Below are 22,442 nucleotides of genomic sequence, written 5' to 3' on the forward strand. Positions count from 1 at the left end.
AAAAAAAACTTCGATCTGGAATACATCTAATTTTCTTTTCACATTTACACGCTAAAGAAAAAAAGACACGAGTGGTTTTGCGTCCTTTTTTAAGAGACATGTTGCCTGTGAACAGAGCTGTTTGTGGAAACGCGCAGGAGCCCTCAGAGACGCTGACTGCAGGACGTAAGTAGCTCTCCAGGGTGCTAAAGTTGTCTCCACACCCCCATCTAGGCGCTTTTCGTGACACTTTCAGCCCGTAATCCCCACACGATGACCGGCCTGTGTCTTCATCAGAGCGACACCGGGGCGAACAGGTAAAGGTATCGGGGATGGTTAGTTGGCGAGTGTGTGTGAAGACAGAACAAAGAAAAAAGAAAAGAAAGAACGCAGATCCGAGTGGGTATCTGTAAGATTGTCTCATCGGACCCTGTCCTGATGCCGTTACAGACATGTGGTGAGTGCTTCAGTTGTACTTAAACATCTGTGAACGTTCAAATAATACTGGGCAAAATGGAGACTTGTGTCTGTACCCCGGTTTGCAGGTGTCAGAGGTGTGACTGATAACTGATAGTGAACGCAAGGCTTCACTATCTTGGTCACCGTGGGAGGACAATGCAACATATTGCTCCAAATTTCAGATGGCCGCTGTGGGAGTCCAGCCATTCGTGTGTGCCCGTAATTAAAAACAGACACACCTTACCGGCTCTGCCCTTTTACAACTTTCTGTTATGGGTCCTGCTGGGAGTGCTGACGTTCCCTTGCTGCGTCCGCTGTTTGATATTCAAAGTGGGGGTCCTGGGGCCCTGGAACTGCGACCCTGTTTTTTACAAGGCCCTGCCTGCTGCGGCGGCCAGGCTCGCCGTGAGCAGGATAAACGGGGACGCCGCTCTAGATCTGGGCCTGAAAATGGACTTCATCATCGTCCAAGAGCCGTGCGAAACCTCGAAAGCGCTCACGGCATATATTTACTACGAGGGCATAGCAGACGGACTCGTTGGCCCCACCAACCCCGGATACTGTGTCGCAGCGTCTCTGCTCGCCAGGAACTGGGACAAGGCTCTCTTCTCATATGGTTGTGTCGCCTACGAGCTGGAGAGCGCCACGGCATACCCAACTTTTACCAGGACAGTGCCGTTTCCCACCGACGTGTTGTTCGTAGTGTTGAAACACTTCAGATGGGCCAGCGTCCTGGTAGTGTCATCCAATGAGGACATCTGGATTGACACGGCTGTGAGGGTTGCTTCTGCTCTCAGGAGCAAGGGGCTTCCCGTTAGACTCGTCGGATCTATGGGCGTGAATGAGACGGAGGTGGAGAGCACGATGAGGAAGATCCAGGATGCAGGAGGTGTCAGGGGTGAGTGTGTGAGAAAAACAGTGCTCCATAGATGATTATATGCAGTCTGTGGAGGGACAGGAGAAAAGCACCCAAGGTACAATCTGTGCTGTGTTAAAGTTGTGAAATTGTGGTATGGTTCTAACGCGCAAAGGCTCTGATATTTTGGCCATGCATTTATATTTGTTACATAAAATCAGCAGTAAAACACAGCAGTGTAAATAAGTAGCATACCCTTCTCTTTCTCTGGTAATGGACCTCTATCTGTTATCTGTCGCTTACTGCCAATATTCTTGCCCAAAGGGGAGATTTTCTAAAAAAAAAAGGACATTTCGTGTGCTCAGTTTAGTCAAACGAGGTCTCAAAATAACAGTGGCCACTGATTTATATATTTATTTATTTTCAGTTCAATTTTATTATTAAATCACAACAGCAGACACCTCGAGGCACTTTATATTGTAAGGCAAAGTCCCTACAATAACACAGAGAAACCCCTAACAATCAAATGACCCCTTCTTTGACCAACTTCTGTTACAAAACACTGGGAGCAAACATCATTTGACATTAAAGCAACTTGCAGAATGGCAAATGCCAAACCAATAGATCACCCAACCAGAGTACTGCCACACCTCAGCTGTTCTCCAACACCTGAGCCGGATGCCATTTAGATAACTCAGGTTTGACCTTGTGCTTAAAGCGAAGAACGGCACCAATTTAATTAATCTGCTTTTTTTTTTTTAAAGACTTTTATTTTGACAATAAGAAGCTGCAAAGGTTTCAAACATTTCCTCTTAAATTTCTGGCACTTTTACTGCAGTTAAGATATTTCACACTCTCTCCATTCAATAAAAAATAAGGTGCTTTTCCCAACACAGCATTTGTTCATAATAGTCCTGTTAGTGCACCACATATATTCATAAGGAATTTGTAATGCTTTGTGTCTTTGCTCTTCATTTCAGTCATCGTTATGTGCATGCACTCAGTCTTGGTTGGAGGTCAGCAGCAAGCTACTTTCCTCCTCACAGCACGCAAGATGGGTCTGACTTCAGGGAAGTATGTGTTTGTGCCCTACGACGCTCTGCTCTACAGCGTGCCCTATATGAACGTCTCCTACCTCCCTCTGCAAAACAGCAGCAACCTGAGAGAGGCCTACGACGCCGTGCTCACTATCACAGTGGCCTCGGAGCCACTGTCCTTCAACGAGGCGTTTGCTGCGGCCAAGAGGAGCAAAGAAGTGACGCTGCCCATGGAGCCAGAGCAGGTAGGAAGCCAATTCAACTGATTTCACTCACAATGTCCTCCTTGTTTGTTATTCCATCACACATTGTTGCATATCATGACATATATTGGTGCAAAGGCTGAGTCATTAGACAGTTATAATGTTTCCTGCTGTCTCCACACGCATATTATAGAAAAACATAATCACATGCTTTTAATAATAATATATGACTTTCTATATTAATTATAAAATATCCTTTTTAGCAGCTGTAAATGACTGAAATAGGAACCCCGTCATGTTTTCTGTTACAACCTTGCTAAGCCTTCGCTTGAACCTGCAGGTTCATCCGCTGTTTGGGACCATCTATAACAGCATCTACCTGCTGGCCAAGTCCATCCAAAATGTCAGGAAAGCAGGCATGCAGCTGTCAGGGTCGAACTTGGCCTATTTCAAGCGGAACATCACTTTTAATGGCTTCAACCAGGAGGTCAAAGTGGACACCTCTGGGAGTGTTAAGACCAACTACATCATCCTGGACTCTGACAACAGGGGCAGCAAGCTGTACCAGACCTATGTAGTGGACCTAACATCAGGGGCACTCCGTTTTGCGGGGAGGTCCATAAATTTCCCCGGAGGGTCCCCTCCTCCCTCTGACTCCAGCTGCTGGTTTGACCAAGGCACCATCTGCACAGGAGGTATGAGGCTCTGGTGTGTTTGTGTAAAGAGGTGTGAGTTTAGCCAAGTCTACATTTTGTCATTTATCCATCAGTCTAATGCATACCACTATGGTCCTTAGGTGTGGAGGTCACCTACATCATAATAGCGTTAGCAGTCATCTTCTCCCTGGCTGTTGCGGGGCTCACAGTAATTCTCTATATCAGGTAAATATGCAAAGTCTTTTTTTTTTCCAACGATGCCTCCCGCTTCCAAGCCTATATTCAGAGATTTGAAGTAGTGTGATCTATACCATGTGGTATGATGTGGGTAATAACTAATATCATCTCCAGAATCACATATTATGCCTCTTTGCTTGAGAAGACATGTCTCATGTATAAAAGCTTGAGAATTAGAAATGTACTTTTAACTTAGAGCTCATCTCTGGATTAAAGACAGTCAGACACACCAGAAGAATCTACTCGAAGAACTATAAGCATTCTCCTTTTTTTAGATAAAATGGTGAAAATTTGGGTTTGTTCAAGCCACTATTATTTTTACTTATTAAATCATGACAGCAGGGAATATAAATTTGTAGCAAAACAGAAGAAAAAAAGCGTTTTTCCAGATGTAGACATTTGAGGGAGACATCACTACTTCCCCCGTATCGTTTCTGAGATTCAGGGAATTTGTTGTATGTGTGCTGTTTACCTATTGTAAAATCACTTTGGCAGGAGGAGACTTCATCAGATCCAGCTGGTCAGAGGTCCCAATCGGATCCTCCTGACCTTAGAGGATCTCACTTTTATCAACCCTCAGCTTAGCAAAAAGGTAAGTCATCATTAAATTAGACTAAAGCACACCGTTCCATCATCTGTGCGTTTTCCACATCGTCACATTTAATGTCTGCCAAGCACAGCATGGCTCTCATTTCTAATAAATCTTTAAATGGTGTTTGATGTCATGCAGAAAATCACTTTAGAAGATCTGAGCGAGTCCAGGAGCGCTCTGGAGGAGAAATCTGCAGACCCCTCACACTCTGTGAATAGCATGCAAACAGAAACTCATGAGACCACTAATGTAGCTGTGTACGAGGTAAGCTGAGTTTACATCAAATATTCACTAAAGCTTCTTAACATAAGCTGGTGAGTAAGTGAGGAAGGTAAGGGAGATCCTTGTGTAACATAATGTCTGGGCCAGTGACTCAAGATGCTTTATATACAAAATTAACACATTTCAGTGGAAGGAGGTTGACTAAATAAGAACCCTTTATGACTCTATCAATGGAGAGTTTAATTTCATATAACAATAATATCATGCTTTTGCATTTAGGGCGACTGGGTTTGGCTGAAGAAATTCGAAGAGGGCCACTTCAAGGAAGTAAAACAAAGCACCTCCAGGATTTTCATGAAGGTAGAGCAGCATGTCCAACTTGATGTCACGTAAATGCATATTAATATGCTTCAGGAGACATTTTCTGCTTTCTGTGTCTTCAGATTTTTATGACAATTTGTGGAAGAGAGTGATCTGAGAGCAAGTTAGGGTTAGAGTCAGAGTGAACTCTATTGTTGTCTCAGCCCAGTATGGATATACAGAGAGATGAAATGTGACGCTCCTGGTCAACAGCATACACAGAGGGCAAATAGCAAGACATTGTGCTCTGACACCACTATATATATATATATATATACAATACAAAATACAGTGTATACAAATATACAAAATATAAATGCAAAATACTGTGTTATCAAATGGTACAAATACAAATATAAACTATACAGTGTTATTGTCATGTGTCATTTCAACACAATATTTAGGTGACATGTGCTCTCCTGTGTGACCCAATGATGAATGAGAAAAAAAACCTGAATGTGTAATTCCTGCAAATATTCAGACTGAAAAATGTGTATGATTTTTTGGTCATCTTAACAAACTGCAGCTACTTTTCTCAGATGAAGGACCTGAGAAACGAGAACGTAAATCCGTTCCTGGGCTTCTTTCTGGACTGCTCCATGTTTGCGATGGTGACGGAGCACTGCTCGAGGGGCAGTCTGCAGGACCTGCTGAGGAACGAGGACGTTAAACTAGACTGGATGTTCAAGTCCTCCCTCATGCTCGATCTCATCAAGGTGATAAAAAAAAAAGTCTTTTAGAAAAGAACCGCTTGCCATTTTTTGAAGGGAAGAAAACAGCAAGAGTTTTATTAAGTGTTTTTAGTTGTTTCTTTATGATTGAATCAAAGTGTTATTTGCATCTGAATCTTTCTAGGGTATAAAATATCTTCACCACAGGGACTTCCCCCACGGCAGGCTAAAATCCCGAAACTGTGTGGTAGACGGCCGTTTTGTCCTCAAGATTACTGACTATGGCTTCAATGAGCTGCTGGAGTCTCAGAAAGCTCCTTTAGAAGAGCCCCCACCTGAAGGTACTGTTTGCTGTGCTGTGTTTTACACTCAATATACTTTACTGAAACAATGCCAGAATCTAAATGTTTCCTTTGTTGTACTTAGATCTGTTTTGGACAGCACCAGAGTTTCTACGCGACCTTGCAAATTCTCGCAAAGGGACATTTAAGGGAGACGTGTACGGTTTTTCTATCATTCTTCAAGAGGTGGTGGTGAGAGGGCCACCGTACTGTATGCTGGGACTGCCACCTGAAGGTGTGTATTCATCACAGAATACTCAAACAATGAGTTATTTACTTATTTAGTAAGGAGAAGATGGAGATATCTGATTTTGGTTTGGCTGCCACCAAAAGCTGTCTTTCCACTTCAAATTCAGTTAACAGAGTGTCAGTACAGAGATAAAAGTAATAATAGTTTTGTATTCTGTCATTTGTTTTTAATTCTGCTTAGTGTCAGTTAGTCTCCCGTTTGATTTCTTTCTTGTTTTAGTTTAATGTTCATTAGTTTTAGTGTTAGATCTGTTTTTTAATTATTATTGTATGGAGGGCATGTGTCAGACGTTAGATTTCGGAAAATCCACAGAAGTTTTTGAAAGCATTTGTACGGTGGCCCTGAGAGGCCAAACGGACTGCAACTTAAGAAAACACCAGCAATAAGAAAAACGCTGCAAAAGCACACAAAATACAACGGAAATAGGAAAAATGAAAACAGAAATAGGAAAAAACAGATTTCCAAAAGCACAAGGGAAGTGTTGCTGGGGAGACAATAACCCGACAGACCAGTTGCAGGAACCAAGAATTGCGCTGGGAGACACTTAGAAGAAGTGGAGGATCTATCGGTTTTGTGAGGAAAGAAAAGATGAGGTAAGTGTGTTAACCTAACTATTAGCCTAAAAATCCATCATTAGTATTATATGAATCATGATAAAACACGCCTACAGTGTTTTGGGTTCCTGCAACTGGTCCGTCAGGTTATTGTCTCCCCAGAAACACTTCCCTTGTGTTTTTTCCTATTTCTGTTTTCGTTTTTCCTATTTCCGTTGTGTTTTGTGTGCTTTTGCAGCGTTTTTCTTATTACTGTTGTTTTCTTAAGTTGCAGTCCTTTTGGCCTCTCAAGGACACCGTACATTTGATTCACAGTATCGTAGACCCCCACAGTCTCAATTAACAATCCCTCAAAGGTTTATCAGGGAAATTCATATAATTTTATCAAACTAGCAAACAGTAAAATTATATTACCTGTATATTTTTACTTAAGTTAGTTTTCCAAGTTCACAAAACTGTTTCAATTATTTTAAAATTTTTGTTTAAGGTTTTATTTAGTTGCATTATTTTTATTTCACTTAATTAAAATGTTTGTTTTACAAACAGCTTTAGTTTTTAGTTTTGCTTTAGGCACCTGTAATAACTTTGGTATTTATTCATCCCGTGTTCTCCAGAGATTATCCGTAAGGTGAAAAAACCTCCTCCCATGTGCCGTCCTACTGTGGCTCCAGACCAGGCTCCGCTTGAATGCATCCAGCTGATGAAGCAGTGCTGGAGCGAACAGCCTGACCGCAGACCGACCTTTGATGAGATCTTTGACCGGGTTCGTTTTTGCAGACGACCTCGTGGCCTCATTTCTTTACTTCATCTAAACTATTTAAAGAGCTCTATACATATTTGTTTAACATGACGCCGTACTTTTTCCAATAGTTCAAGCTAATCAACAAGGGTAAGAAGACCAATATCATCGACTCCATGCTGAGGATGCTGGAGCAGTACAGCTCCAACCTCGAGGAACTCATCAGAGAGAGAACAGAGGAGCTGGAGGTGGAAAAGCAGAGAACGGAGAAGCTGCTGTCTGAAATGCTTCCACCGTCAGTCAACACTCTCACACAATCCTGCCAGCATGAAGTTTGGAAAATAAATGTACCCCTACTCCATGATCATCTCATTCGTCCTTTTTTTTTTTTCTATTTCTGTCCAGTTCTGTGGCAGAGGCCCTGAAAACTGGTGCCACAGTGGAGCCAGAGTTCTTTGATCAGGTGACAATCTACTTCAGCGACATTGTGGGTTTCACCACCATCTCCTCGCTCAGTGATCCCATTGAGGTGGTCGACCTCCTGAATGACCTCTACACACTATTCGATGCTGTGCTCTCTAACCATGATGTCTATAAGGTCAGGGAATAATATCGCCTGATAAACACCCAGTTTCAGAGGTTACTGGTCTGAAACCTTTGACTTCCACTTGATTTGCCCTTTCACTGAATAAACTTCTTGATTTGTCCAGGTGGAGACCATCGGTGATGCTTACATGGTAGCATCAGGCCTGCCTAAGAAAAATGGCAACAAGCACGCTGCTGAGATCGCCAACATGTCTTTGAACATCCTCAGCTCAGTGGGAACCTTCCACATGCGACACATGCCGGACGTGCCCGTCAGGATACGAATAGGAATCCACTCAGGTGGGCGTGGCAGTCTTTGGAGTCATTATCAGCCTGACAAGCTTATCAGGTAGAATCCAAAGATGAATGTGCGTCGCTGAAAGAGATTTTAGAACAGGAATCCACATAGTAGTCCGATCGTATTTATTCATTTAGAAACAGTATATGTTGGCTACTGTGGTGCATCGTACAAAATAACACAAGAACTAAAAAAAACATAACAAGACTATGACACAGATAAATATACTGTGTAGTAAGTATAAGAGTTGCAGTCTTGGCAGTGGACTTTGCAGTGCTTTCGGCTTGATGCAGAGTCAATGGACAAGCATTAGTTCAGGTAGACACAGGCAGTCACAGCTCATTGCCATGCCAGCCCACATCAGCTGACATCTCATTGTATGCTTGAATTATCCTTTAGCAGGAAATCCACGTCATAGCTTACAACATAACCCCTCCAAACCCTACGCTGTAACCTTCCACACCAATCAGAGGTGCTGCGGGCTGCATCAGCCTGATTAGTAGTTGCATTTCCTTGGAGGTGTGCATCAGGTTAAAGTTACCCCGCAGGGTTAAGAGGCATTTCCGGGTATGTTATTAAGTTATTTGCTGCTAAAGCACAACTCAGGCATTATAGTGCATGGTTTAAGCTACTTTAGTTTGCCCACAGTTGCTGCACATCTGCAGTCCACTCCACTGCAACCCACCTCTGGCTCAGCCGCTCAATTTCATGTTTAATCTCTCTCGTATTTGTTGTTATTGATGCATGCTCTGTTATGAGGTGGGACTCTTAATGCTTCTCTCCAAGTGAGTGATGTAAAACACCTCAGATACTAAAACTTTCCTAATTGAAACCATGGGTTTCACCTTTAAATGAAAACACCACTAGTAACGGACATTTTTCCATGAGTGAATGGAATGATTGGACTTCTGTTGTGTATTTTGCAGGGCCCTGCGTTGCAGGCGTGGTGGGTCTGACTATGCCTCGGTATTGCCTTTTTGGAGACACCGTGAACACTGCCTCTCGTATGGAATCCACTGGCCTGCGTACGTGCGATCTTTGCTGCATCGTGGCATGTTTAGGTTGACTCTGTTGTCTGTATATTGTCTTTATATGCGCTTTATCCTATCCTCAGCTTATAGAATCCATGTAAATATGAGCACAGTGAAGATCCTCCGCTCTCTTAACGATGGTTATAAAATAGAAGTCCGAGGAAAGACAGAGCTTAAGGTAACACTTTGGGAAGGACTTACTTATTTACTAAAAGACCGACTGCACAGCTCTGAGTTGTTCTTTTTGTTGCAGGGTAAAGGTATTGAGGAGACATACTGGCTTGTGGGGAAAACCAACTTTACAAAGCCTTTGCCAAAACCACCAGAGATTAAACCAGGGTAAGAGACAGAGTCTCGCTTTTCATTCGCTCACTGCACCGTCACAACAGCTGAATTTAAAGGGAAATAATGAAATGTGTGCGATTGTCACAATTTGCCATTGAAGTCAGATTCATGAGTCACTTGTAAACATCTTTTTTTTTTCAGATATATTTTCAGAAATGTTGCTTTTCATTAGTGTGATGCACACATGTAACTTGTGTCCTGCCACTCATGCAAACTGCAACTATCCACATGTTGCTTCAGGCAAGACAATCACGGGCTGAACCCTGAGGAGATAGCTGCATACAGGAAAAACAAAGCCGAGAAAAAGGCTTGACCTTCTTAGTCCATACACAGGAGGTATAGACCTGCATGCCAGCTGGTGTTGTGCTGTAAAGTGCTACCGTGATGAGATTGTGCGCATAAATTTCCCTTATAGATATCTGGATCTCACAAATTGCTTGTGGTCTGGCAGTGCCACATTAATCTTTTGATCTTGTCGTATCTTCTTAAGCAGATTGGGGAAAGCCCTCTTTGTTTAGTGCATTCGTTTTCATTGTGGCTGGCTGGTGGTTTGTTTTTGTTTTTTTAAATTTACTGTGTTTGTAGCAGCTCTCGTTGTGGTTTTGTGGATCCTAGAGTACTCCCTAAAATTGACAACTGCACAAATTACAGCCATGATTTTAACACCTTACTCTGTGTCAACTAGGGACAACTGGCAAGAGATGGTGACAGAGGAGATCAAGACTCATTTCCGCAAGGCCAACAGGCAGGTGGACAAAAAGTTGTGAAGGCAAGGAAGAGAAGGAGAAATGTGGAACAAGCAAAACTAGAGGAGAGGAAAGGAGAGGAGAAAGCATCAGGAGGAGTAAGCATCCATCCAAATAGAGACAAAGAGCTGGGAGGGGCACGCAGAGGACAGAGAGCACCACCCAGCTTCTCACTGTGGCTTAAGGCAGACTTCTTTAAGAGGATTGTCCATCGACCGGCTAATCTGCCTGCAGCCAGCGCAGCAAAACACAACGGTGCTAATGTAATGAGAGTTACCTGCCTACGTACCTGCTGCCAGAATCACGGGGAAAGTGCACCACTCCTTCATGATGGATGCACTCGCTCACTCCTCTCTGCACTCACCGGCCACTGCGTGGTCACCTATTACAGGGCAATCAGAAGCTCACTTGCTGGAAAATTTGAGTGCCCCAAACGCCTATTTCAAAATGAAATGTTATCTTTTTTTCTGGTGATTTTATCTGTTTTTAGTTTGTTATAAAGCTCATAATATAGTTGTCGAGACTGTTACTTAGCTGTGGCTGAATTCTAAAACTGGTTAGCCATTCAAAGTTTGAGGCAAAAGCTGCTACTGTATGAAAATAACAAGATGAGAGGAAAAAAAGAAAGGGGTCGATCAGTTTTTTTTCTACTGTCTTGAAGCACATGACAAAGTACATTTAAGCCCATGCCTACAGTTTTTTTTCTTGAAATATTTAACAAGTATAAATAAGGAAAAGTACGACTCATTTTTATTTCGGTCATGAGGAGGAAAATGGCCACTTCCTTTAGTGAAACATGTCACTGTTTCTAATGTGCTCAGTGTCATTTTAACATCTATTGTCAGCACTCAAAACTCTAGTTAAATGAATCCGCCTTAATGTTCTGTTTCTGATGAGGTGCTCAGTAAGACGATACAAATAAGATACATGTTGAAAATCTATAACAGACCCAGTGAAAAATTCTCAATGATGTCAGACATTTTAAACCTGTAAAGCCTGAATAATGAAAAACATCAATAAATAAAACTGGAGAGATTATTCAACCTTCCGATGAATTAATAGAAGACATTGAATATCAGTTTGCATATACGAGCTTTAACTTGTATCATGTTTAATACATAGGGCGTTTTTGTGAAATTTATTGCTCACAGTCACACTGTATGTGTGTCGACTGTATATACATCAGGCTTTACGGGGAAAAAATCAAAAATGTAGAGAAAACATTATGTTTTTATTCACATCAACCAAAATTCCAACCAAACTTTTATTATTATTTAATTATTATTAACACACGTGAATTTGTAATCGTGTGTCAAGTGTCACATGGTTTCTTTAAAAGATAATGGTCCCATGTATATAACTTACACATATATATCCAGGACAGCAAGGAGTAACAGATGAACAGCACCACCTTCCGGTTCAAAGTAAATTAGCAAGTAAATACAATGTTATATATATATATATATATATATATATATATATATATATATATATATATATATATATATATATATATATATATATTAGTGCTTGTCACAGACATAAGAGCTAGAAAGCCCTGTACAACAATTAAAACACAAAATTTTCACAAAAAAAATTTGGGAATGAGCGCTGAGCAGATTTTGGTTTTTTTTTTTGTTTGTTTTGCTTTTTAACCTCTTATCTACTTCTTTTTAGATTAAAAAGTAAAGTAATACAACAATACAAGAAATGTCCCTGTGCACTGTAGTTTCATTGCGGATTGCATAAGGTAAAACCTTTACAAAGTAAAAAACTGAAATAGATACAAAATGTCGTTTAGTAGAAACGTACCTTTTTTTGATGCATGTTTTGGACTCAGCCCTAAGTATGAAGTAATCTTATATTCACGCGCTGAACAATGAAACATATTTTAGCCGATTATAAATTTTGCAAATTCTCCCACTGATCACATCATGTTATTTTTGAAAATAGAAGCATTATTCATGCTCAGTATACAAATCAACAGCTAAGTCAGTCAGCAATATATTGTAATGTATATTGTGTAACTTATATGATGTTTATTTGTCTTGTATATTATGTAACTGTAATGCAATGTGTAAGATCTGTGTAAATATAAAGTAACTAAATCACTCATTTGTAACACCTTAAAAAGCTCGCTCTCTCTTATTCTCAGCAACCACAAGGTGGCGGCATGCTTCTCTGTAGAAGACGCACTTGTGTCTCACAATGAGATTACGTCCTCTCGTATGAGAGGTTCTGGTGATTTTTATTGTAGCATTCTTTATTTTTATTTCTGTCCCAATGCGTATTTGACGTGCATGAAACAGAAGCCCTACAGGAATACTGAGAGTCTATGAGGCGCTCATTTATAGATGTTTATTCTTTTGTCGGTGTGCTGTTGTCTTGCAGCTACATCCTGCTATGCGCAAACATCTGGAGATTAGATTTCCCACTCACCATGAGAACCCCGCACTCCAGTTTTTAAACAATGTAGAGTCTGCATTGTCAGGAAGATCCCAACAAAAGATCCCACTGGTGTTATTATTTAGGCTGGTAGTGTTTAGAGAAATGGTCCACCAAATTCCCTTGAGGGTTATCACTGCATTCCAGACCTGGGAAGACTGTTTGACCTTCAGCCAGCTGGAAAAATTGTTATCCTTTAGAGATGTTAACACTAGCGTGCACACATTCTCCAGTTCAGCTCCCTATAGCACTCTATCATCCGTATTTGAATGGCATTCACGTGGTATTCATTCAGGAGATTCTCAACAAAGAAAAGAGCCACGCACAAATATGTTCTCTTCATTTTTTTTATTGAAAAAGGTCCACATTAATCACATAAATCACACCATTCCAACAGATTCTTTGTGGAAAATACCTACAGCAAGAAAACGACACAGAAGATGGTTTGCAACTTAAATTAAGCACCAGACGATTTGCCACCTTCCCCCTGCAAGCTCAGCTCGTGCAGGGGAACAGTTCAGTGCAGGCTGGAGGCAAAATGAGAGGGGGAATGAGACAGCACTGTAAAACAGCTTGTGCATCGATCTTTTTTCTCTTTAAACATTAAAGATATTGCAAAAAAAACAAAAACGCACACACAGGTCGTAGCCGAACACACGCAGGCAAAAACAGGATGTGAAAGAGGACTCGTACTTAATATAAGCATGCTGTCTGCTGTGCCGACTGCTGTTTGTTTGTGGAAGTCTTAAAAAAGGCACTTTTTTTTTAGATTATTCAAACCAGCATGTTCTTAAGACGAAGCCATGTAAACAGATTTGTTCCCTGGGAAAGTCGAATGTTTCTAAGCTCGGATATTCAGTCCACAGATTGTCAATTGGAATGTGCTACTGAGGTAACAATCATACCAAAAACAAAACATGCGCGTGCATAAAATCACACACAATTACACACGTGCACAGTTTCCTGCCATAATTTCACAAATAATAAAGCTACCCACCACAATTTATAACTTTAAACATTATAGCTCATCACGCATTTTGTCCCCTTTAGGTTTAACCACTCTGCCGATGTACAGGATGGAGTTGGTCTTGTTGTCCTTTACCAGGAAAATGAAGGGGTGATCTACGTAGAAGAGTTTGGGGTTCCTCAGCTTCTCAGTACCGAAGATGCTTGTGTCGTATGGGTTTCCTTCGATGTCAAGCTCCAGGGCTGATGCGTGGAAGACGCTGGAAAGGTAGAGATCCTTCTTTCCAGAGATGTTGGACAGGTCAGCCTTGGCTTTGTCCACAGCTTCTGTCAAGCCCAGCTCAGCCAGGTGTTTCTGCAAAACACAGATGAAGTTGCTCAGCGCTCTGGGTTCACAGTAATATTTTCTAACACTCTTAAAGTTACACTCCATTTGAGCCATCCAGTGTGCAAACATTTACCTGCAGGTTGTGGCTGACTTCCACTGAGATCTTAGGCAGGGAGATGGCTACGGCTCTGTTCTCCATCTTGCTGAGCCAAGTGTCCACCTGCTTCCTTGTCAAGAGTTTCTCCAGGCGCTCCAGGGGCTCCAGGTGATAGGGCATGATAAGGATCATGGAGGCCTGTTTCTGGCCCAGAGGCATGTTCAGCACAAAGACTTTATTTTCTGTGTCCTCGTAGAAATCATAAAGACCTGAGAGAGGGGCAGACAAAGCAGATCTTATCACATGTGTGTACTGGAAGGCGGGGTGGCTTATCAGCTTCTGGAGACATAATAAGATCAAAAAGAAAGATGAGAGAGAAACTCACCTGTGCGGTGCATCATGGGAACTCCGACAGTAAATGAGCGAGTAACCAGGAAACCACGGGTGTCCACCATTTTATCGTGGAATTTCTCCTCCCAGTGAGCTGTGAGGGGGGAAAAAGACACGAGGTCACAACTCTGCACAGGCGTCTGGCCTCACAAAGAGCTTCAGTCAGGCGTTAACGCCATACTCACGCTTAAAGAACATGGCGTTGACGATCATGGCTCCGTCTGGGTTTTGCACGTCCTTGGTGACCTCAGGCAGCTTGCCGCCTGTGGACTTGGCCGCCCACTCGTTGATGGAGTTCACTGCGCTCCTCTTGTCCCTGAAATTGATTTTGGAGTGGTCGTAGTTGTAGTGCTTCTTGCTGTTCTTCACAAACTCGTCAGCGAAGGACACAGAGCTGGGGCCGTAGAGGCGGTTGTTGATTTTCCAGGTGGTGTTGCGTGTCTTGGCGTTGCTCACCTGAGAAGAAGTGGCACATGTACGCCATTAATTTGTGATATAAAGACAACTCGGAGTCTATGGCCTGTGGTGATGATGGTGGAATTATGAAACAAGGGAAACTCCTTACCTCAGTGAGGAGCTCTGACAGGCCTGCGTGCAGATGCTCATCCTTGAGTTTTTCAGCGCTGAGGACTGTTTTCACCTGGGAGGCAGTGGAGGCTTTGCCACCAAGAGCCACCAGCCCCAGAGAGGAGGCCACCACCACAGGAGAAATGATGATGTTCTCTGTGTCTTTCTCCTTTGCCATGGTGTGGTAGAGGCTAAAGTGAAATAAAAAAAATGCATATATTTATATATAAACACAGAGAATATTACTTTATGTTACAAGTGCGCCAGAATCAATAATATACAAACCTGAAGGCCAAGTTGGTGCTTTTATCAGCCAGCGCGGTGGCGTGGGTGCTCAGCTTCACATCCTCTGCAGAGGCCACCAAGGCCAGCAGACAAAGGCCTACAATGTTAGTCATCCACATCCTGTCTGTCTCCAACAGCAGCTGCACTCTGTGAAAAGGAAGCAAAGAGAACGATGATGACATTATTCCTTAAAAAGAACAAGAAGAAAAAGAAAAAGAAGAGCATGTTTGTGATATTCAGAAATATATTCATTTATTAAAATATATCTCAGAAAGAAAATGCCAGGGAGCCGACTACACTTGGGCTGTGGAGGAAGGGCAGAGTTGACCCAGCCCACTCAGGAGCTCTGGAATGTCCCGAGTTTGAGGGAGACATGTTTCGTGCCACGTCAGCAGCGACCGCCGCCTGAGCTGAACAGCTGAAACTCGACGTTTACTTGGATTGAGCTGGATCTCGCTTCTCCGGACACATTTTAAGTGATACAAATGGTTAATAGTGTCTCCTCAGATGCGAGGATCAGAAATCCCTTTGCAACAGTCTTGCGAGACATACAGTGCAGACTTTTTTCATGTTGCCTGCAGAGAAAGAAAAGGGCGTATGCCTGTAGGCTGCACCCAAATCATCCCATCTCTGGTTCAAACAATGGCTCTGAATAACCAGCTGCACTGGCATACTGTTTCTCATGCAGACTCACACTGCATCTGTTCCTCTGTGATTGCATGTTTGTGATACCTTGAGATGTTTTCATTTCTGCGATTTTCATTCTGAAAGACAAGAGGTGTATGTAGTAATCTCTGTGGAGCAGGCAGTGAGAACATATAGGCAGATTCTCATGGAGAGAAACTCTATGCACAGTACGAAGTCTAACGTCTCTGTTCTAGTTTCAAGTTTTCAACCACTAGAATTTAAACATTAAATATTAAGCTGCCAATCTAGTCAACCCACCACTCATTCAAGATGAGGCACTTTTCACTGTTTGTTTCCCGACCCTGGAGGGGGGGAAATACTTTGATCCAATGAGCTCCAATGAGTCAAAGTGATACTCTTCCTAGTGGAAAGACAAGCTAAACTGGGTGCAGGCACGCTACTTTCCTGCAAACCTTTTTTTTATTTGTTTGAACTGAATGCATTTAAACTGTTGTCAAAGTTCTGACATGGAAGCAGCAGAAAGCCTGCGCCACCCTGCCAGCTGCATGACAACTTTCAGCTCTGATAACAGGTCAGGATTTGTTCCCTACTGGAAACAGAAGAAATACAAGAAGTATTCTCTGACAGACAGAGGAATCTCAGCTGCAGCTTTCAAACTGGGTAAAATGGAGGGTAGCTGAACTGCAGCTGTAACACATGATAACAAAGCAGTTCATTCAGTCGCCGCATTCCTCCCTGTGAAACAAAGACCGTTATCTTCTGATCCTTACCTGGCACAGATTATCGCAGGGTTGCTTCTCCGAGCTGTGTCCGGTGGATAGCGTGGCTGTGACAGACTTCCCTGGCTCTATATATCCTAAAAGAGAATTTTCTAGAAGTTGGGAATGGGATATTCAAATGAGGGTGTCTGTGTTTCCTCAGGAAGCTGGGAGCTGGGACATCCCCCTCTTGAAATCACAGGGTGGGATGAAAGCTGTGCCGACTGAAGTAAGTGCTGGTCCTGGATCAGCGTTAAAACTTTCCCACAAAAGGCTCCTGAATAGAAAATCTGAATCCTGGTCAGTCTTAAGTTTCTGCCTCAGTCCCCTCGGTTTTTAACACTGCTTGCTGACTCAATCTTAAACTCTGGTTTCATCACATGATTGGAGATAAAGATTAAGCTGCCACTGACTGTGAATTAAATGATTGCTTTGCATGCATATAAATACAGTGTTAAAGTTCTTTTTGCACTCTTTGGCATTTGTGTGTATGAGCTTCTCTTCAAGTGTGGAACACCACCATGCATCAAAACAGTCTCCGCAGGCAGGATGTTACTCAGAAAGCATTTTTACTCCAGAATAAAAGCTGTAACTTGTTCCCTGGCTGTTGTTAAACTGCTGCTTAACTTCACATGGAAACATCCAGAAAGTTTCATGCAGCAGTATTCATGCCTCCCCAGAAGTTGCAGGAGCCTCAGCCCTACCCCCACACCCACACTGCCACGTCTGTCCAACTCAGCTGCTGATTGCAGGGTAGCTACTAAACGATGGGGGTTGTCTGGAAGACCACTGATGTTTAAAAAAAAAAAAGAAAAGCAGGATCTGCTTTCTTCGGAAAGAAAAGTTTCATAAAACTGCTGAGCCTTTTCTTTAGCACACAGATTAATGTTATTGTTGGTATTGTGATCTCAAAATCGCACATTTACATTCACAAGATTATCTGTCTCCTGTTTCATCTCTGATGTATATAAAGAGACCGAAACCTGCCTCCAGTACAAAGAGAGACATTTCATGCTATAGCTTTACTTATGCAGATAATAAAATATTGATCTGGGTGTCTGACACTGCAGGACTAGGTGTTCTCCAACTAAAGTATTTCCATCTATCTCTTGACCCCCCTCCCAGTGCTTTTCTTTTACTGCTCTCTACAAATTGCCCTGACATGCCAGCTGATGAGTGGCTTGACTTTTTTAGTGATGTGTTGGGGGAGGCATCTAGAACTTTCTATGAAATTTTGAGAGACAAAAAAAGTCCACAACCCACTCATAGCCATGTTTAGAACTCACAAGTACCTGAAGCTGAGTTACATACATGACTACCCAACAAATGAGCTCATTAACAGTTTTTACAACCCACCCCACCCCCATGTTTGTTTGTCCTTCTGAAGGCCCAGGAGTGACAGTTTACACTGAGATTCCTCAGCATGTGCAGACTCGAGTTCAACCAGATGCCAATTAATCGAGACTAAATCATTAAGATAAAAATGCTTTTACTCTCTGCCTTGTGTGGTATAAAGGGACATGCATAAGAAATGATGTGGGGAGGAAACAGTTACCTGCTGTTCCCCTCACAGTGCCTCATCTGTGTGGTCTAAATATACACCACGTGTGTGTACGTGTCTGTGTGAGCATGCAGAAGCTTCCAGAGCTTTTCCCAACCAACATCAAACACACAACTGAATAACTGTGACATAATCACGTTCATCAGATAGAAGATGCCTAACCGCAACATGATGCAATTTTTCACCATTAGAAAATTAAAAGACCATCTGCAGATTGCGTTTTATAAAAATAAGCAAAAGTAAGGATGCAGGCACGTGCCAGACACGTTTTCTCTTCTGCAGAATCTGATGCAAGGGTGGGAATAGTCTTCAGAGGGTGGAGCAACTCTTACATAACTCCAGGGAAGAATTGCTATTCGAGGACAAGGAGCCTATGCAACATCTGGACGTCATTGCACCAGCCATCAGCAACGACGGCAACTTCTTTGCTTTCTGGAGTTTCTTCAGTAAACTCTTCTCTTGGATAATATATATATATATATATATATATATATATATATATATGGAGGTTGTGAACAGAGTTCAGTCTCTTCAGTCACTCCTGACATCTGTGTTAGTTTATCAAACAAAACAAAACCTAAGAGAGGCTTTCTCAATGGTGAGCTTCCTGTTTATCATTTTAAGATATATGCCTGTTTGGTTTCCTCCAAACGTACTTAATAGGGCCTGAAAATCTGTTTATGGATTCCAATATATACTCCATCCAGGTGGAATAGAGAGAAGAGGAACCTTTTTGTTACAAAAAAAAAAAAGTAATTTACCTAAGAAAAGTAAAAATGCATAAAAAGTTTTCTGCATGATTCAAAGTTCCCACATCAAAGTATAAAGTTTTAAACAATTTCAAGATGATATCCACGCAAACTACTAAAGGTAGGACTCCAAACTGAGAAACACAAAGTTGTCAGTGAAGAACTTAAAGCACAGCTGCAAGAAGATGACGCAAGACCAAAGAAATGTTTCAGCTCAACTGTATGATGTAACTGTGACGGGCCTAAGCTCACGGTCAGTATCAGTGGTTGGGCCTGCTTTTTACATTCTCCTTCTCAGGTCCAGGTTCCTCACTAGTGGTGTGCGGATCGATACTGAAACATCGATTCTTCCGGCCGTATAAATGTGTCGCAGCCCCTGGCGTGCACACTCACAACAATGGCTGAGCGCAAACAGAGTCCTGTGTGGACACGTTGTTGTGGCAACACCACTGACCTTGTCAAACACCTCGGAGTAAATCACATCACAGAATATGATAAGCTTATGTTGAGGCGAACTGAAGAGGAGGACAGGGACAGGTGCTGCTAGGGCGAGACAGACGTCTCTCGCAGAGTCCTTTAGTGCTGCAGGCAGGCAACATGCTCAAATAGCGTACAACGTCAGTTTTTTTTGTTTCTATATGATTATTCTGCATTATTAAGTGATAAAAACAAGTTGTCTAATGTCCTCTAATCATTATGAAGCAATATGGTTATGTTATTATTACAATTACATAATACAATTATATATTGTATTATGAAATGCAATGAAACATTAAGTTTTTGTACAGAGTATCGGTATCAGATCAGTATCGCCGATACCACCCTGAATTTTACTTGGTATCGGATCAGAAAGGAAATCGGTGGTATCGCACATCACTATTCCTCACATCTAATAAAGGACTTCATCTGCTTGGTAGTCTCTATGAGCTGAAATGTCCTTTGTCTTTTGAGCAGTTTTGTTCTTGGTCAGATTTACAACTGTAAAATGGAGTGCTTTTGGAGTGCTTTTTACAGTAAACACCAATCACACATCTTACTGTTGGTATCTTAGTATACTACCGGTCATGTTACAGAACTAAGTTAAACACACATACATTTGATGGTGTGCGTGTATCTTTACATAAATATATTCATAGATATATTCATCATTTCTGGATCCAACTTTTTTTTGGTACAAACAATAATCAAACCTTCAGTTAATGTATAAAATTTGTCAATCAGCCAGTTTAGTCCACTTTTATAAAAATACATACAGGCTTTTTAATCGGTCCTTGGTTTGTAAGTCTGAAATGACTCATATTAATGACAGATAAAATATTTTTTGCAATCGAATGCTAAATGAGAAAATGATTTAATGATTTTTAAGTAAACTGGAGAGTTACATGAGCTTTTAACTCACCCTGATCTAGAAGTTAAACTTCAGAGCCATCCCCCGATCACTGTAAACTTTTAAAATGATCCACCTGTTCAGCTGCATTAATAGAATTACTGACCCTTTTTTCTCCTGGTGCAAGTCCAGGAAAAAAAAAATTATATATATATACACTGAACAAAAATATAAACGCAACACTTTTGTTTTCGCTCCCATTCCCCATGGGATGGACGTAGAGACCTAAAATTCTATTGTGTGCAGTTACACACAAGTTACACACAAGCACTCATATATATATTCAAATAATTTAAAAAAAATGTTCATTTACCTGTTACTACCACACACCAAATACCGTCGTTGGTACTTGCTGGCTTGTGTAGCCTCTAGGTAACAAAAACTCAACACTGCCCCTAGCATTCTGGAGCACTTCTGTTGTCTTTTGTACATGTTTTGGAGTTTTTACGTGCTTCTGAGTTTTTACGTGTTTTGAAATTTGTACGTGCTTTGTCTGTACGGGCGACCGTAAATATACTTTTATTTATTCACCCCACATACAATAATAAATAAATCATAATACAAAAACCAACTATTCACATTTCAACTTTTACCCTTTTACCCCTTTACCCCCTTTACACCCTGATTGGGACCCACACCCAGTTTCACACCTTGGCTCAGGCGATTAGAGGATCATCAGGGGGTCCTTTTGTCCCTCTGTGGGGGGAAACTCCCACTGAGTTTAAATCTGGGACTCCCCACCATTTGACCTTAGAACTGAAGAAGCTTCTCGGAAGAGAGGTGAAACGTCTTCAAGTAACTTAAAGAAGTCCAGACGCTTTTCTTTGCAAACTCCTTTGATTTCAACTTTTAAATATTTAAATTTTCAGCTTTTTCCTTTTAAACAAATTTAAAGTAAAACAACACAAAACACTGCAAACCACAACACAATTAAATATAAATTAAAATATGAAAACGAAAAGGACATGCATATTCTCTGTCATATGGGCCTGCATGAATAAACTTTCTGAATCCTTTATCAAAATAGTTGTGGATGATTACTATACCTTTGTCCCTGGCTCTCTTTCTCTCTCTTTCCCTCCCGCTCTGTTCCTGTGCTACTGCAAGTGTAACTACCGCCCCTCCCCCCTCTTCCCAGCGCAAAGGCGTGCAGAGTATAGCAGGAAAAAAGTGCGAGAGAGAGGGTGAGAGAAAGAAAAAAAACCCCACAGCTCGCGATAAGGAGCCGGCTCGCGTCGTTCACTTCAAAGACCCGGCTCTAAGAGCCGTTTCGTTTGCGACCGACACATCACTACAAGCGGTGCGGCTTCGTAGCTTAGCAAAGTCTTACTAAAACATTTGACAGATTTTTGAGCACCGTGTACCACATAAAATCGTTTCGAGGTCAGTAAACACAACCAGAATTCATACATAAGGCACATGGGACTATAAGGGGCACTGTCGATTTTCCGAAAAATTAAAGGATTGATTTTAAGTGTGCCGTATTTTCCAAAAAACACGGTAACAACAACGGCCCGCTAGCATGCTCTACCAGAAAATGTGCTTTGTTGTGTATCTGACGGACGAAAGCTAAACCAGTTTCACACCACTGAAGTTGCAGCATTTTAACAAAGCAATTCTGGTTCATCTGTTTCATTCAACGATCCGCTTTCGCCCTTCTTATTCTCCGTCACCGCCATGCTTTTTCCGCCATGTGTGTATGAAAACAAAGGCACTGCGCATGCGTGTCTTACCCGTATTCTATCGCCATATTTAATTTTCTTATCGTTGCCCAACATTATACCAGTATTACTGTGAATGGTATGATATGGCCCAGCTCTACTTGCATGCTTTGGTCGCATATGAGGTAAATTCTATTAAAAAAACGAGTTTCATGATGTGACTGTGTAGCCACTATTGTTTTAAGGCTTTACAGTCATAATTGGTGACGATCCCAACCCAAGTTCCAAACATTAACCCTAAATTTGTAAATTCCTTTTCAACCAAGCAAACAGAAATAATTTTTTTGTAGGGAAACAGAATACATATCCTATAGGGTTAAATTTAGGGCTAAGGTCATCACCAGTCATGGCTTTCTCTTCAGAGGGCCTATATAGCATG

At 41.7% G+C, this 22,442-nt stretch overlaps 2 protein-coding genes across 6 annotated transcripts; one reads left to right on the forward strand and one right to left on the reverse strand.

The window, feature by feature from the left end:
- The first annotated feature begins 594 nt into the window (after positions 1-594).
- gucy2f (guanylate cyclase 2F, retinal) lies at positions 595-10,182 on the forward strand. The gene is made up of 18 exons (XM_085371679.1): positions 595-1,336; positions 2,275-2,576; positions 2,875-3,229; positions 3,331-3,415; positions 3,923-4,019; positions 4,158-4,283; positions 4,521-4,601; positions 5,141-5,317; positions 5,457-5,613; positions 5,699-5,848; positions 7,032-7,180; positions 7,288-7,451; positions 7,562-7,754; positions 7,867-8,041; positions 8,966-9,064; positions 9,154-9,248; positions 9,324-9,409; positions 10,101-10,182. Exons 1-18 carry the CDS (start codon positions 595-597, stop codon positions 10,180-10,182), a joined length of 3,315 nt encoding a protein of 1,104 aa, XP_085227805.1.
- Positions 10,183-12,944: 2,762 nt separating this feature from the next.
- serpinh1b (serpin peptidase inhibitor, clade H (heat shock protein 47), member 1b) lies at positions 12,945-16,778 on the reverse strand. Of its 5 annotated transcripts, XM_085370023.1 has the most exons (8): positions 16,658-16,778; positions 15,972-16,003; positions 15,240-15,386; positions 14,953-15,145; positions 14,573-14,843; positions 14,383-14,481; positions 14,034-14,266; positions 12,945-13,927 (listed from the first exon to the last, which is right to left on the reverse strand). In XM_085370023.1, exons 3-8 carry the CDS (start codon positions 15,356-15,358, stop codon positions 13,625-13,627), a joined length of 1,218 nt encoding a protein of 405 aa, XP_085226149.1. In that variant the 5' UTR covers positions 15,359-15,386; positions 15,972-16,003; positions 16,658-16,778; the 3' UTR covers positions 12,945-13,624. The 5 variants fall into 5 exon arrangements, with proteins under 5 accessions (XP_085226149.1, XP_085226150.1, XP_085226145.1 ...); XM_085370024.1 differs by lacking the exon at positions 15,972-16,003 and having other exon boundaries at positions 16,658-16,729; XM_085370019.1 differs by having other exon boundaries at positions 15,972-16,710.
- Between the last annotated feature and the right edge of the window lie 5,664 nt (positions 16,779-22,442).

This window comes from Diplotaxodon limnothrissa, linkage group LG14, assembly GCF_057381915.1.
Source record: "Diplotaxodon limnothrissa isolate DT_005_m linkage group LG14, D_limnothrissa_male_GT1.1, whole genome shotgun sequence".
In the NCBI taxonomy this organism is placed as follows: Eukaryota; Metazoa; Chordata; class Actinopteri; order Cichliformes; family Cichlidae; genus Diplotaxodon; species Diplotaxodon limnothrissa.